Source organism: Callionymus lyra, chromosome 8 (genome assembly GCF_982586985.1).
Source record: "Callionymus lyra chromosome 8, fCalLyr1.hap1.1, whole genome shotgun sequence".
NCBI classification, from domain to species: domain Eukaryota; kingdom Metazoa; phylum Chordata; class Actinopteri; order Syngnathiformes; family Callionymidae; genus Callionymus; species Callionymus lyra.
This window is the reverse complement of record NC_141825.1, coordinates 10,907,809-10,923,449: the sequence shown is the minus strand read 5'-3', so window position 1 is coordinate 10,923,449 and position 15,641 is coordinate 10,907,809. Positions and strand designations below refer to the sequence as shown.

Genomic DNA, 15,641 nt, shown 5'->3' with positions numbered 1-15,641 from the left:
TCCCACATTCCACCGCTGACACAAATTGCCTCCTCGCAGTTGTGATGCGGAGAATGCGGCTCATTTAGGGGCAACTATGCTCGGACGCTCCGGGATCGAAGGAATGTCGCCCTGGAGCTGGTGGACAGTCGTGAGCAGAGAGTTCCTCACGCCCTCATTCCTCCACACAGTCACTCATTCACACAACAGTCACGTGTCGGGGAGCGACGGCTGCCACTGAGCCCATGTTTTAGATCCTTATATATCCTTATAGATCCACTTCTGCTCTGAGGCGTGAGTGATGTCACTGCTCAAGAGTGTGTCGTCGACCCCCGAGTGAAGACTTTGAAACTTAAGAAATTAAAAGATAAATGTGTTTTTTTAAGGGCAGAAGATAAAAGTTTTTGACTCATCGTTAGCATTAGCTGGTTGTTAGCCTTTTCTTATTTAAATTCCAATCGATATTTAGTGGAACGCAGTCTTAAAATCACTCAGGCTGTGATTAAAAAAAGAAAGAAAAAAGAAACACTGACGCTGACTCTACTGTAGGTGGCAGCAGAAACAAAAGCGGAGCGAGGCGAAACTTTTTACACTGTTTCTCTTTTCTTTTGCTTGTATTAAGAAAATCGCAAAAAAAAAGTTTACATATTCCATTAGTGTAGACATTTCTACTTAGATTTCTACGCAGTTATTTGTGTGATATTTATAATTATTTGTTGTATCGTCCATTCCGAGGTTGGTTCTGCTTTGCTGTTATTTAAGGTTTTACAGTGTGTACAGTTCAAAAGTAAATAAAGATATTTTATTCAAATAAATTAATGTATTCAATCTTATTTCACCATAATATGCAGAACCTAAGGGAAATATTTTTTACGTTAATTCTATCATATATAATGTTGGTAATACTTAACAAATCATTGCAGATCCAAATGAATGTTAAATACTGAATCGCCACTGCAATATAGGTAAAAACAAAACAAAAAAGCAACTCAATTTCTTTTTTTTTCTCAAATCATTCAGCCATAGATGGCGCTAAAGACAGAGAAAAAAACAGTCCAATAGTCCAAGCTATGTAGCTAGGATAGCTAGCAGACTTGTTTCACTGAACTGACTGATGTTGTGTAACACATTATGATCACAGTAGTGTGCGAGCGGGTGTGTGTTTTTTGTTTTTTTTCAGCACCTGCTGCTGAGGCCAGCTGCAGCGGCGTGTCCGCCGTGTTCTCTTGTCCGTTGCGGACGGCGGCCCCCTCCACGCTGGCCCCCGCGTCCAACAGAAGCTGAAAATAAAGAGACGCCACATCTGTTACAGGAGCGTTCGACAATAGAGGGACCTTTCGAGGGCCCTGACCTCTGACCTAATAATCTGTTGATTTGAAAGTGTTTCCTTACCTGCACCACGGAGATGTGGCCGTGCAGCACGGCGAAGGTGAGCGCCGCCCAGTGGCGACTGTCGGGGTGCACGGACGGGTGTTTCGGGGAGCACGGCGGGACCTGGTAAAAATTCAAAATCAATGTTTTTTTTTTGCGTTAAAATACGATTTATCCATATTTTTTTATCCAAGTTTCCTGTTCAGTTGAAGCGTTGGACTGAGTTTCTGTGTAATTTATGATTGTTTTGATTCGAATGAGCAGAAACACAAATTCCGGAATGACTTAAGCACATCCTCGGAGGAGGAACTGATGTTTTTTCTCTGAACTCTGTTCATCAAAACCAGCTTTAGAAATCATCATTTACAAAAATAAATCCGTCCATCTGCAGGAAACATGGAGGATATTTACCGCGACGTCCGGGTTGGCTCCTGCATCGATTAACATCTGGACCAGAGCTTCATCTCCAGCTGCACAGGCGTACATCAGCGGAGTCATTCCCTGGAAGAAGGAATAAAAGGAAAATGAGAAACGAAAAGGATTTACAAGAGAAGGAGTGACGAGTGTACCTGGTCGTCCATGCTGTTGACTCCATCCGGTCCCAGCAGATCGATAGCTTGGCCGATCAGATCGGTGCGTCCGCAGTTGAGCATCCGGAATCCCAGATCCAGGTGGAACTTGTCTGTGGCGGCTTTGGAGTCCAAACGCTTGAAAGAGCTGAAGCAACATTCTGGTCTGAGAAGAGAATAAATGACAAAGATGTTTTATTATCATGTGGAAAAAAAAAAAAGTTTTTCATTTTGATCCACAAGATTTTGTCTGGTTTTTGCCAAAAAAAAAATATATATATATATATATAACATATTAAATCACTATTACTTCTATTATTATCTTTATTATTACATTAATGGTGTATCATGTTGATTTCATATGAAACTTAAAACTTAATTTACATAAATAAAAACTATTTCCGATTTTTTTTTTTGTGTTTAAAATCCAATTTTTTCAGCTGCTTTAGAATTCTTTTGCTGACATTATTCACATTGAGCTCTTGTGGCAAGAATCTGGTGATACGTTACATTTATGATAAAATATATTGTCATACTGTAGTTGTAGTGTTGTCCGAGTACCTGCCATCTAGCGGCAGGAGGTTTAATTGCAGCAACAAAAATGGGAGGAAAAACTATTTTAATGTTAATTGTAAATAATTGAATTGTTTTTAATTTACACAAACTTTATTGGAATATCAACAATAAATATTTAAAAACATTATTTTATCAAAACAGTTCTGTTGAACTTCTATACGTTCTATAGTAAAATAAATATTGCGATATATTTTTGATGTAACGCTATTTGCTTACACTCACTAATGTCCCTCAATAGGTTAAAGGCACAAATCTAATGTCCTTGTATGTTCTTAGGAGGTTAAACTTTACTTCAGATATGTTTTTTTCACACAAAAATATGCTTTAGAAACGTACTTCTAGTTAGTTATTATAAAATAAGCATAATGTCTGTTTATTAGCAACATGAAACCTTGAAATTACTCTGAATAAATTATATTAATGCGGATTAAAAAGTTGAGAAAACACGGCAAACTTTCCACATCATCTTTTTAAAACCCTGCATTTTGGTTTAAATAATTGTAATTAAACACTTTTTAAATGTATTTAAAGTGAATGAAACATATAATTGTGTTATTTTCTCATATAAAAGTGATCAAAGCTTCTGTTTCTGTCACGCCTGTCATGCCTGTAATAACGTGTGATTTACGCGTGAGTTTCCATTTACTTCAGCTGTCGGGGTTCACAGTCCAGACCCGGCAGGAGAAGCCTGGCCGTCTGTCTGACGTCGTCGCTGTCCACCAGCAGACTCTTGCGGTGCTCGGCGTGAACGATGGCCACCCTCATCCACTCCATCAGAGGGGGCAGCAGGAGGAACGGCCTATGAGGAAGAAGAAGTTTTCGTCACAAACGTGTTGCTTAAGTGAGTCAACTGATGTGCAGTTAAGTAAACAACGCAGTCATTTGACTCATGTCTGGTCCAACTTCCCCAAACATTGAGTCACATTGTAGACATGATATATAACACAATAAACGAGGGAAGCGTCACTGGTTTATCCACGTTCCTGAGCAAGAATCACATCCAGCGTCACATATATAGATTAAATAAACAATCAGTCGGTAAGTGACCTCATGAAACAATCTATTTTTATTCACAGGTGAGTCTCGAACTACATTTCAGGAGAATAAAAATAGAAAGTCGTACGAGATGAAGAGCCACAAGAATAAACATCAAGGAGAGGATCCGGACAAAAGAAAGGGAGACGGTTTCTGTCACCAAAGGTACTCAGAGAGTCATTTGGAAGGTCTTTTGTCTCTGTGGAAAGAATCTGATATGAGCTCGTCAACACCACGTCTGGTCGCATCTCAGACTTCGACTGTTGTTGTTGTTTGTTTTAGCCAAACGTGTGTGTGAGTCACAGCAGTGTGAGCGTTGTGTGTTTTAGATCGTATCGGTCAGAAGGATTATGATCGTCGTTCCAGAGTAGGTCAATAATGAGAAGAAGAGTTTTTTATTTAAATGATCCAATGTTGGAGCCAAGGTCTCAAGCAGGCAAGATCTGATTCAATTTGTTATGATCAATTTGCTTGTTCTGGTAGTGAAATTGGTACATTAAATTCACCTTTACCACCCAAAACCAAAAGTTTTATGTATATAAACAATAAGAGAATATTAATGTGGATTCAAGCTTCAGGAGGCAAAACATTTTTGCCGGTCAAATGCGTCGAACATACTGTCTGTCAATGTATTCCATTTTAATTTTATGTTTAATATAGAATGTTCCATTAAATATTTGTGATTTTAGATGTGTGTTTGGGGCTCAAATTACTTTTTAAGTTCATCCCTTCAACCAAAAATATCTATAATCTAGAGAGTTTAGTTTACACAATAGACATCAGTTTTACCTTCACTACTTGTCTTATACATAATACAGAATAACAGTCCTGTTTTTAAATCACTTGTTTAAGACATGGGCCTCACTCTACAAAACTATTCTCTTTTTTAGGTCATTGCTTCCGTCGAGAATCTTATCATATGACTACTATTAAACTGAAAATGATGCCTGTTTATACGTGATGGTTAGTGGCTGTTATTACGAGATGTTTTCCGGGTGACTTATGGGGGAAAAAGAGGAGGTTCTCGGCTGTCAGCCAAGCGAGATCGTTGAGCACGAGGAGGAGGAAGAGGCGGCTGTTTGATGTGGCTGAAAGGTGCGTTGCTTTGAGTGCCGGAGTAACGGCTGGGAGGCAGGTGTGGTCTGTCTTAACAGTGGGAGCTGTGGGGGCGGAGGGTGGGGGTCTGCTGCTATAACCATGGGTGCCGAGTGATAAGAACACCCTTGTGCTACTGAGAAGAGACGGCATTTAGCCTGGGAAATCAATACTGTTCAATTTAGACTCCCAGGATGCATCTGTTTTATCACCCTGTTTGCTAAAAAGGTTTGCCTCAAGCTAGGGGTCACCGACAGTAAAACTTTTTTTTTTTTTTTATATAATCTGTTTGACAGTTTATTACTTGTTTTTCAAGACAACCGTCCTTGTCGAGCTGGTTTGTTGGTCTCTCGTGTGATGGTCAAGCAGCGAGAACAAACCTCAAGTAGTCTCCACAATCCACAACAAAACTCCACTCTGCTATTTTGGAAGGCAATTAGGATCGCTGGTCGCCGAGCGTGGACACGATTTCCGCTGGGAAAAGGCTGTTTTCACCCGAAATCTAGAGGAAAGTCCCTTTGCTGCTGTTATTTTGAATAGTAAATGACGAGAGCACATCAAGACGAACAAAACAATGATGAAAAAAAAAAGTGGGAATGACTGGGATGCACTTGTGTGTTCCTCAATCCTGACCCACAAACTTTTGCACATTTCGCACCGATCCACCATCCTGTCTGGGTTATGCCCTTCAGCCTGAAACCCAAACTTCAGCGTTAGCGACACATCAAAAGCTTCAGTGCCTGTTAGCAGTGAAACCAGAGAGCACTTCTAGCTAGCCCACTGACCCCTGCACACATTTGGGGAACAGCAGGATGTGAACGCACAACTCTTCTACACATGTTGACACATACTCACGGCGCAGCACCGACTCGTGTCCAATTATCTTCCGACACCTGGTTGACCATAAACTGTTGTCGCATAAATACCGGTCAGGTGAGGAAAAAAGGAATACCAAAGTCTACATCCGCCGTCCCCTAAAAGGATGGTGGAGCCAGCGTGATTGATTTTCCTCCCCACATCAGAGCCAACTTCAATAGCGTCTTAATGTGACCCCAGAGGGGTCAAGGTTGTCTGACTCCAGGTCATGGGTTTGCCATTGGCCCAGAGTCAAGTTACTGTTGTAAAGACTCCGCCAGGACCAGACACCGTATCTGATGGAGCTCCTCCACCGGCCTCCTTTTATCCGCTCAACACATCTGTCCATTACTGGGGCGGTTAAACAGAAACAACGCCGGGTGGTCCATGGATCACTTTTTTTTAGCTTCAAAACTTTCATTTTTACCATGAAAAAAAAGGGTTGGATCTTAAACAGTCTAACCTCCGGCGCCGGCCTAGTACAAGAGTAGAGCTGCCATAAATGCAAATAAATCCTTATATACATGGAAAACAAACATGTAGCCTGTGTTGAGATCAACGTGAAGAAGTGGTTTTGTGCGATTGAGGGATATTTCATGTGACAAAAGAGCAACCAGCACTTGTTTGACACAAACTTCCCAATTTTAAAAAAAACTACATTGACCACTTTAAAGTTATCAAAATTATAACAGTAGTTCTATTGCAATGGGAAGCGACTGCTAACATGTTACTGATATTACATTTTGTTTTGTTTTTTTCTGAAAAAAGTGTTTCATTGTGACAAGTCCTTTTGTTGGCCCTGAGTTAGTACTCATCTTTTGGACCCAGGGTTGACAAGTTGTTTTTGAGGAGGCCAACAAACTCAATAGAAAGATAATTGTCTTTTTTTCAAATGTATTTGAAGGAGGAAAACAGTCTCACAAAAGGAATAACTCAAATAATGTGTTAATCGCTGAAGAAAGAAATACCCAAAATTGGGATACAAACATTTAAAGTTTAACAAACCTTATTGGGTTTGATTTAATTCTAGAAAATACAAAATAATAATTAAAATAATTGTTATAACATGATGACCTTATGGGGCAGTGAAACGGCCATATATGCCCGATTAAAAACCTTTCCAATAGTTAAGGTAGGACTCGCCCGAAAACAATTGAATACGTTGTCGTACTATATCAATGGTGTTCCAGTGCTCCTCAACATCATACACAGCTAAATACAACTTTAGGGATAATTACACAAAGGGTGTGTTACTTCTACGCACCAATACTTCACTTGGCTTTTGATAATACCAACCACACATATTTCGTGGTCTGAGGTTGCAGCAAATGATTTTTACGATGCATACCATGAACGGCTGAAGAGAAGGAGAAAAGCTGGTATTATTTGCCAACGCTAGCTTTTGTAATCAAAACCAGGTTCTTAACTAAACACACCTAAAAACACTCAAATGCATCATGAGAATATTGGTTAAAGAAAGAGGATTGCACATATTAAAGTCATTTAAGAAGCGGCGTTGATGATTTACTATTGCATACTGTACTCGTAAACCTCACGGCCACTCCCATGATGGAAAACATGTGAACGATGCGGAGCGACCTCTGAGATCATGAGGGAAACCTGGGGGTACCTAACAGTTTCCTTTGATGCATTTGATGGTCCCACCTTTTGCCTTCACCAGGTCTCAACTCACCCTACACTTGAATCACATCCAGAGGCGCTGGGTTTAATTCACGCCCAGTTTAAGCCCCATATATCAGTTTGAGAAGTGTGCTTAACCTTTACACACGCGCTGACACTTTTATTTTTGATGGTTTAAATCAACGGTTGCCTCGGGTCTGTTGAGCAGATGTGAGTTTTGCTTTACTGGTAATAACTTTTAAAACTGATAATTGTTATCTGATGTATTCAGGGTCAAGAATTAGTCATTAGTTGTTGTTTTCTTTTTAAACCTAAATCATTCTGGCAGTTGTTTTAACAAACACTATTAAGGAGGCTTTTAAGTCGCCCTTTGCGGAATTACAGGTCATCGTCGGCCCTTTAATGGTGTTGACCCAGTGTTTTTCTGTGTAATTCTCACTTTAAAGGTGCAGCTTAACCTGCTATCAGATGAACACCTGGAGGCTGCGTCTCACCTTTTAATTTACTTGATGAAAACTAGCGGGGGGTTTTTTTAAATGTACATTTAAAGAGAGCAGCAGGAAAATAGATGCTAAAATGATTCCCAGAAGAGACTTGTGTATTTGTGTTTATAAATTTCCAGAAACTCCCACTACAAGTTTCTGATGTTTTTAAATTAAATTTTAAGGAAACGTTGTAAACCCGACAAGGAACAGATGATTTCATTTTGGTGAAGTTCTGGTGTCCAATAACAATTTTGTAAGGTTGTTAATCCTCACATGTATGACTTGTAACTACTGCTACTAGTGCGCCTCGCTCTGTCTATAGCTTTCACTTAAAACTTGAACAAGAAAAAAACTACAAAAACTGCTATAATGTATCAAGTCAATAACATAGCTTGACTTTCATGTGACTCTGGTAATGAGTTGTTACTGGTCTTTCAACTTTTAAGTTTTATTACATCTTTTTGGGGATATTTTTAAACCAATGCTAACCTCATTTTTAATAAGCTTGTGATGTAAATAATCTGTAGCATTATTAGGAAAGAAAAACAAAGGACTTTTCCAGGCTTATAGAATGAAGAATGTGGAAAAACATTTCCACACTCTAATGGCATTATCATAAATAAAGTGGGCCACAAATTAAGCCCGCTCAAGGTTTACGATAAGCTTCCTCTTTTGATGTACCAGGAACTTTCCCACATTAATACAAAGTCCTTTAAACACACTAAATCCACTCAGGACCGTGTCTTGTGAGGTGAGCTTCTTTGTAAAAAAAGACGGGAATTGTAAACAAGTGCTGACTCTGGCAAACTTTGTATAGCAGCCTAAAACAAAGAGAAAGTTGTAATTCTTTTCTGTCTGAAGGGTAACAAAGTAAAGCAAATATTTGTGTACGCACACCAAGAGTGTTATAAATCGAGCAGATGTTTTACGTGCATAAAACACACGTATATATAGAGAGATAAATAGATGCTGTTTACCTTCTTTATGTGAAAAAATACTTCCTAAATCTTGGGTCTTGAACTCGACAAGCCGGAGATTCGTCTTTCTTTTTGGATTATTGTGAGGTTTTAATGTCAATTTGTCAATTTCATAACTATAAAACCAAAGCTTTATTAACAATAAAATTATATTTGATTATCTTCTTTTAAATTGTTGAAAGATGCAGCCCTTTGCTCGACCTGCACTCATAAACAATTGGATATCAAATGGAGGGTCACATAACCTCATCTCAGGGGCCACACTTTTGAGACCCCACTCTTTCCTGGGTCATTCAAAAAGCCCTTCAGATCTGTGGCCACCAAGCGTGACTCACCTCTCTTTGCTCAAAGCCATGCGTGGAGGCTCCAGATTTGGATTCTCCATAGACTCCATTTGCGGGCAACGCAGGAAGTAGTAAAGGGTGTGTAGGGCGTCAGGTGACCAGGACACGGGCTGCTGGGGGCGGGGGTGTCGGGCTGGACTCAGACCCGGACGTACTGAGCTCAGGCGCTGCATGTGATGCATTGCACGCGACACCAAGTCACCTGGGGGGGGGGGGAAACAAGATTTAAGATAGGACAAACCACTTGACAGTCACAAACAACTTAAGATTAATACAAGTCATTTTAACAGCTTCCTGAGAGCCCGGTATAAACCCCCCCTGCGGGCTTGCAATCATGCTGGATTTCCCCTTTTCCTAAACCACTTACCTTCCTTTACTTTTTGTTCCCCCTGTAGTGGCATTAGCAGACCCAGACAGACGGAATCTAAATAGCCATTTGTCTTAAATCACTCAAGGCCTGATCGACTGTTTACGTGTTTATGTAGCTTGATCAATGGCTCTAAGGTTTTACAGACCTTAAGCTTAAAAAAAACAAAAAAGTGTACTGTAGACCGATTCAATCTTGGAGCGTGAGAGCATATTGCTGAAACGTGACTGAGAAGTGAACGAAAATCCCGACACAGGAAGTGAGCCTGAAGGTGGGACTAAAATTGAGATTACGTAGTGCTCATTTACTATAATTACCCCCCGGGCGGATTTCTAACCGCATTACTGAGAATCGGCGGGGCCAGGAGTTCAGAGTATATTAGAAGGTTTGAGGTACTATTCAGGGGAGATACTGTTATCCCCCCCCCTCCAAAGAGACCCCACTTAAAGCTGAAGGGCCTCCTTTGTGTTGGCCATCACCCGCCATCCACCCAGGAGGTCTTTTCTAGGGCTCCATGCCCAACATGAGAACCTCCTTCTGGATTCAAGGCCCCAGCACTTAACTCATCAGGGGTCAGATGGAAAGAACTGTTTTTTGAAAAATCACATTGAAGATTCCCTCTGGAGGACTGAGAATCAGGAAATGGCTCAAGACGATGTTTTAGACAACAACAATTTCAACGGTTTTAACAGCTTTGGCTCTTTATGCCTTTAATTAAAGGCTCATATGTGAGGCTTGATTTATTTTGGTCACATGCTTTAGTTTCCCACACACCTAGTCAAGAGCAAAGATCTAAACAAGAGACAACCTTGCAGGGATCTAACTGAGTCTTCTTCATGGATAGAAAGTGCCAGGTTAAAGCTTTTTGATGAATGTATGGAACCCTACGAGCACATGTGTCTGTGGGCACATGCCAGCACTGCCCGGGTTCACGGCGCTGGAGGGTCGGGCACAAAGAGCGCACTCAGCGAGCAGGAGAAAGAGTGACTCTGTTTTTCGGAGTGTGTAAACTTTCTTAATTCCGAACTAACGACGCCAGTGGATGAACGTGGCCTTGTGCTGCAGGAACAAATGGCAGAGTGTTGCTTGGCTTGGAGGAGGAAAAACCTCGCTGTGGTCTCTCGACCGCTAATCTCTCCATCCCTCCTCCTCTCAACCTCACCCTTACCTTTCCATAATTTCCCCCCCTGACCTTCATCCTTCCTCTCAGCACAAACCCAGCTTTAACCACGATCCTTAAACTTGATCCTTTACCTATTTTCAATTTCCTTTCTGTAGTCGGGCTCTTGAGAAGCATGTCAAGATTCCAATTTTCTGTCTAGCAGTGAGGGCGTCTCTGAAGTCAAACGTCAAGTACTTCTCAGCAATAGTCCCTTCTTTCAAAAACATACAACTTGAGGTTACAGAAACTGGACGATCAAGATCTTGGAATGGCTTCTGTCAGAAAACTGTTGCCTCATTGTATCCTAGAACTATATCCTGAAGCATTTCCTCAGGCGTTACCACAAAAAGTAAGCCTCCTATTTAAACACATATTTTGGTCTCTTTAAGAAAACAAACCCAAAAACCTTGTAGCCAATATTTTTTTATGTTGCGTCTAGTTGATATCGGCATTAATGCAAGTCACAGCAAGGTGCCTCATTGTTGTTAAAACACATAGTGTTTTTTGTTTTTTTTGATATGGCAATTAGATTTTAGGTTAACAGGAAACCAACTAGAAGCACATGGTACTATTTACTGTAATATTGTTGTTTGAAAAAAAGGCAAAAAAAGGTATGTATTTCATTTCATGTATATTCATTTGTGCTGTGTCTCAATTCGCGCACTTCTTTAAGTGCACTTCTTAAAAGTACACTGTATGACAAGTCACACATTTTCGACAGATGTCTCAAATCCAACACTGCTGCTACACACTTACCGGAAATGACTCGACAGTTTCTTCTTCTACTACTTTTTAACACTGATCGCAACCGGAAGTTGGAACTCTATCGCCGACACCTGACAGTCCTTTTCTCCAATTAAAACAAGTTATTAAGTTGGCAAGTCATTTTGTTATTACTGTTTTTGTGTTGATTTGTGGTAGAATTTCTGTTTTCTCAAGACATTTACGCCGTTATCTGCTCCGAAGACGTCAAGGCGTCATCTCAACACTAATAATTTAGGGGCGTCATAGCTCAGATGGTAGAGTCCAAAAGGTTGCAGGTTCAATCCCAGCTCCAGAGAAGCTTGTGTCGTTGTGTCCCTGAGCAAGACACTTTACCCTGATTGCTCCTGATGGCAAATTCGGCGCCATGTGGTGCAGCCTACTCCCATCAGTATGTGTGAATGGCTGTCAAAGCGCTTTGTGACCCTGGTCTAGAAAGGCGCTATATAAATAGAGATTATTATTAATATGGCGGCCGTTGAGGGTGGGAAGTGTCCATTGATCAACACTCAATTTTCTGGCCGTTTGAGTGCAACAATTGAGTGCGCACTGCATTTTTGCACACTGCTCAATGTGGACGCACTTGTGTACACGAAATATTAAGTGTATTAAGTGCAGAAGTGTGCGATTTGGGACACCGGTGGTTTGAACTATCTAACTTTATCAACCCGTAACAATTATCTAACTTGAGCGGTCCATCTCTCAGGAGATGAATTTGCTATTAGGATGAAACACAACAAGCTACTCACTAAGTTCAGAGATGCTGCCCACACAAGTAGCCAAAAGTGACTGTTCCAAGGTCCGCAGTTCCAGCTGGGCATAGGCATCCTCCCTGCAGTCCACAGACTGCTGGTTCTCTGTGTAGGGGCTGAAATGTGCCGGCAGAGACAAAACGCCTACAAAGAAAAGAAAGAAAAAAAAAAAAAGATTAAAATGGGCAAACAAACATAATTTAACAAGCAGACGAAAACTCCTCGTAAATCCAAGTGCAGGAATTTGCATAACGGAATTGTGACCTCGGTAACCCACACCGCTGCAGGCAAATAAACACATGAGGAATTGGAGTCTCGCTCTCAAGCACATTCATGAAAATAAACGTAGCAAGCACCGACATGGCGCTAATACAAAGAAAACAAAAGGTGTTGGAAACACTCAAAAGATTATGATCACGATAACAACGTATGTTGTTGAACATTGTTTTCGCTCTCAAGTGACTTTCCACGCGTGCTCTGCGGATTTTTAAGCACTTTGAAGAAACTGTAAAAATAAATTGAGATTGTCAAAATGAAAATAAAGTACAGCAGACAGGGAAGTCAGAATGATGAAAGGATGGTATGTGGAAGTGTGAAGGTCATGTTGAAACTGAAACAGAAAGAGTGTTTAAAAGATTTGATGAAGTCAAAACATACCAATGCAGTAATACTCACTTACGTACAATTGTATTTAATTAAAAGCATATAGTATAAAAATAACTGGTACTGGGTAGAAACTATTAAATGTGTATATAAAATGTAAAACTGTTGGTGATTGATCATTGAAGTCGTTCTATATGATTAAACTACAGTATATTCTGTTTTTTTTATAAAGTCAAGTGAAGTGAACCCCTTGGCACAGGTATGCATAGTCTTTCTATTGTATGTATCCACTTTGGACCCCCCCCCCCCAACTGTTCATGACAAGAGACACAAAAACAACAACCTTAAATTACAGGCAACAACTAAATGAAAGGGCTTCTGGTTTAAATGAAATGGCTACAAAGGAATTCTGTTAATAAAATCTAAGACGGGAATTATCTGTCCTAATTACCCCAAAACAGTAGGATTAGAGATGGGAGACAATATATGTAACTAGAGTCGCCATGAGTGGAATTTCCTGTTCAGACAGATCCCTAAGAGACCCTCGCTTATAGCCACAACAACTGACAAACTGTTAGTCGCAATGCAATGTTATGAATTTCAGTAAAAACCTTATGGATATTAAAGAAAAACAACGGTTAAAGTGATATTATGTGGCCTGTCAGAATAACAACTGAGACAACTATGTTGTCACTCTTACACAAGAGAGTTCCGTCATTCAGTTCCTTAGCCTCCCTGCCATAAACAGTTGTCAAGAGTGACGGTGAGATATCGCCACAAAAAAAGAAGTGACTGTCTCTTAACGTCGGGTTGCTCAATACTGATTGCGTAATGTTTGACTGCTGAAGAGCTGATCTGGCCAACCGCTATCTGACCCTTTTATTTTGGACTCACAATCTCGGGTGGGTTTCCAAACCAGAGGAAACGTGTGGGCGAAAAAAAGGGGAGGAAGACTGATGATCAGTGCAGGTTTTTGATTCATTCACAAAGTCGGTCGGGAATAAGAAAACCCTCCTTAAATCCCAAGGAAAAATGTTTAATAATTAAGGGTGATTCCAAGAGTCATAACTAAGAGTGTTTTTTTTTTTTTCGTGACGGACAAGAGGTTTCCTGAGTAGAATATTAAGCTAAAGGATCGCTGAGAATTCACTTTGACATTGTGGTACTCCAGCCACCACCTGATTCGCTTGTATTTTCAGCCCCCCCGACTAGTACGATATGTGCTGACTCTCCTCTCATGCACAATAGAGAGGTTGCCCCTCGCAAACAGCAACAAAGAACACGCATGTTGGACAAAAAAAAAGCATAAACAATGTGAATACAACAGAGGAATCAGCGTTGACAGTTACGGCAGAATTTGGACTTACTATTAACATAAATGGACCCAAAAACCAAAGTGTTTCATTTCACTAGGATATTCTTTTTTAATCTGCGGCGATTATCTACACACCACCGCACACTCAGGAGTTCCCACAGTCCCACCCAGTTTTTAGCTCCACCACCAAACCCAGAGCCTGCGTCATTAGGACCCAGGAGTAGGTCAGCAGCCCCGACCATACGTCCCCGTCTACCGCTAATATCGCGGCGATATAACAGCGGATGGAAAGAGGAATATGAGCCACAGCGATCGGTGGGTGAGGCCGGAGAGGATATGGGATTCATTCTTCTGTGGTCGCGGCGGTTTGATTCCTGAGGTTGACCCGGCGAGTGTCGTGCGGGAGTCATGCTTTCAAATCACAGCTGAAAGACACGCCGCAAAGCCTGTAGTAGCATCAAAGCTATCTCTCGAAAAACCAATTACCGCTCTTCACTTAGCCAAGTGACTGCTGGGAAAATAGAGGGAAGCAAAACCAACTTGTTTCTCAAAGATTAATTCGCTGGTCCCCAACCAAACAACTTTGACCTCACATTACCAATAAGTACATAAAGTTATTTCATGAAAATACAAGTCGAAAGGTGCTTATTTTGATTCCATTAAGTGCTAGAACTCAGTTCTCAAGAACAGAGATAACATCATTTTTTTTCTTTCTTCTTCTTGAGTTTTTAAATATCACTTCACCCCGAGGACCACTTTTGGACCTACTGCAAAAAGAAACGCACAAGCTATTTGTTGTTCACATGATGCTACGGGTGTGTATTGGCAAGAATCTGGCAACAAAAAAATCTATCACAATAGATGGGCAACGATTCGATTTTAAGCAAAATATTGTCAGAATTTACAGACCAAATTACTCTTGACAAATCCGTAACTGCTTTCAATTGTTTTGCAAGCAAAATATGTCCAAACATCAGCTTTCAGAGATGACTGTATCCTCTTGTCCTCAGTCATCACCTGGAGGGTGTCATGGCTGTCGCCATCTAGTGTAAAGAAGTTTAATTACAAAACAAAAATAAATGAACTGTGTGAATATTCACATGTTAATTGTAAGTCCAAAAAATCGATACATCACTGGTAAATATGGACCGATTATCGTGAAAAAAATATCGTGCGATATTAAAGTGATAAAACTATCGATAAAACCCTTTACATCCTCAGTAGATTGTTATTCTTGAAGAAAATGTTAGTCTGGCTCTATTGAGATTTCTGCCTCATGCATCAATACAATCTATGAGAGAAAATAACCATACAACAGTTGAGCAAATCTTCTTAAATCTATCGTATAAACCAGCCTTGAAAGCTGCCCTGCAGTGTAACACAATGCCATATTCCTGCACAGCTTTCTGTTTTAATTTGTTCCTCAAGAGCCCGCCTGGCTCTAATAAACATACATTCTTGGACTGTCACTGGTCCGTGTGAAGGTTTGTTTCGTCTACAGCGGGCAGTGTGTGAAAGACAGAAGGCCATAATGATCGACATAGTTTGAGGCTCACAGTGAAATACTACACACACACACACACGCTCTAACACACGCACAAACACCTGCCTTGTCTCCTCCTTTAACAACCTATTCATTCGCTCCAGGGGCGGATGGATCATGGAGGATAGGTGGCTTCAAAGCTGCTGAAATGAAAGTCTTGATTTAGGACTAGCAGCTCACAGGCCTGCGGAGGATGTAGGGTGGAGAACC

General features: G+C 40.7%; 1 protein-coding gene across 1 annotated transcript in view; it reads right to left on the bottom strand.

Moving 5' to 3' along the window:
- Positions 1–15,641, bottom strand: part of abtb2b (ankyrin repeat and BTB domain containing 2b) — a 45,088-nt gene that overhangs the window by 5,788 nt on the left and 23,659 nt on the right. The window contains exons 2-8 of the mRNA XM_087797159.1: positions 11,968–12,114; positions 8,919–9,129; positions 3,142–3,294; positions 1,920–2,085; positions 1,762–1,851; positions 1,372–1,473; positions 1,163–1,259 (exon numbers count right to left, since the gene is read on the bottom strand). Coding sequence (XP_087653285.1) covers positions 1,163–1,259; positions 1,372–1,473; positions 1,762–1,851; positions 1,920–2,085; positions 3,142–3,294; positions 8,919–9,129; positions 11,968–12,114 — 966 coding nt within the window. The remainder of the gene's footprint in view (positions 1–1,162; positions 1,260–1,371; positions 1,474–1,761; positions 1,852–1,919; positions 2,086–3,141; positions 3,295–8,918; positions 9,130–11,967; positions 12,115–15,641) is intronic.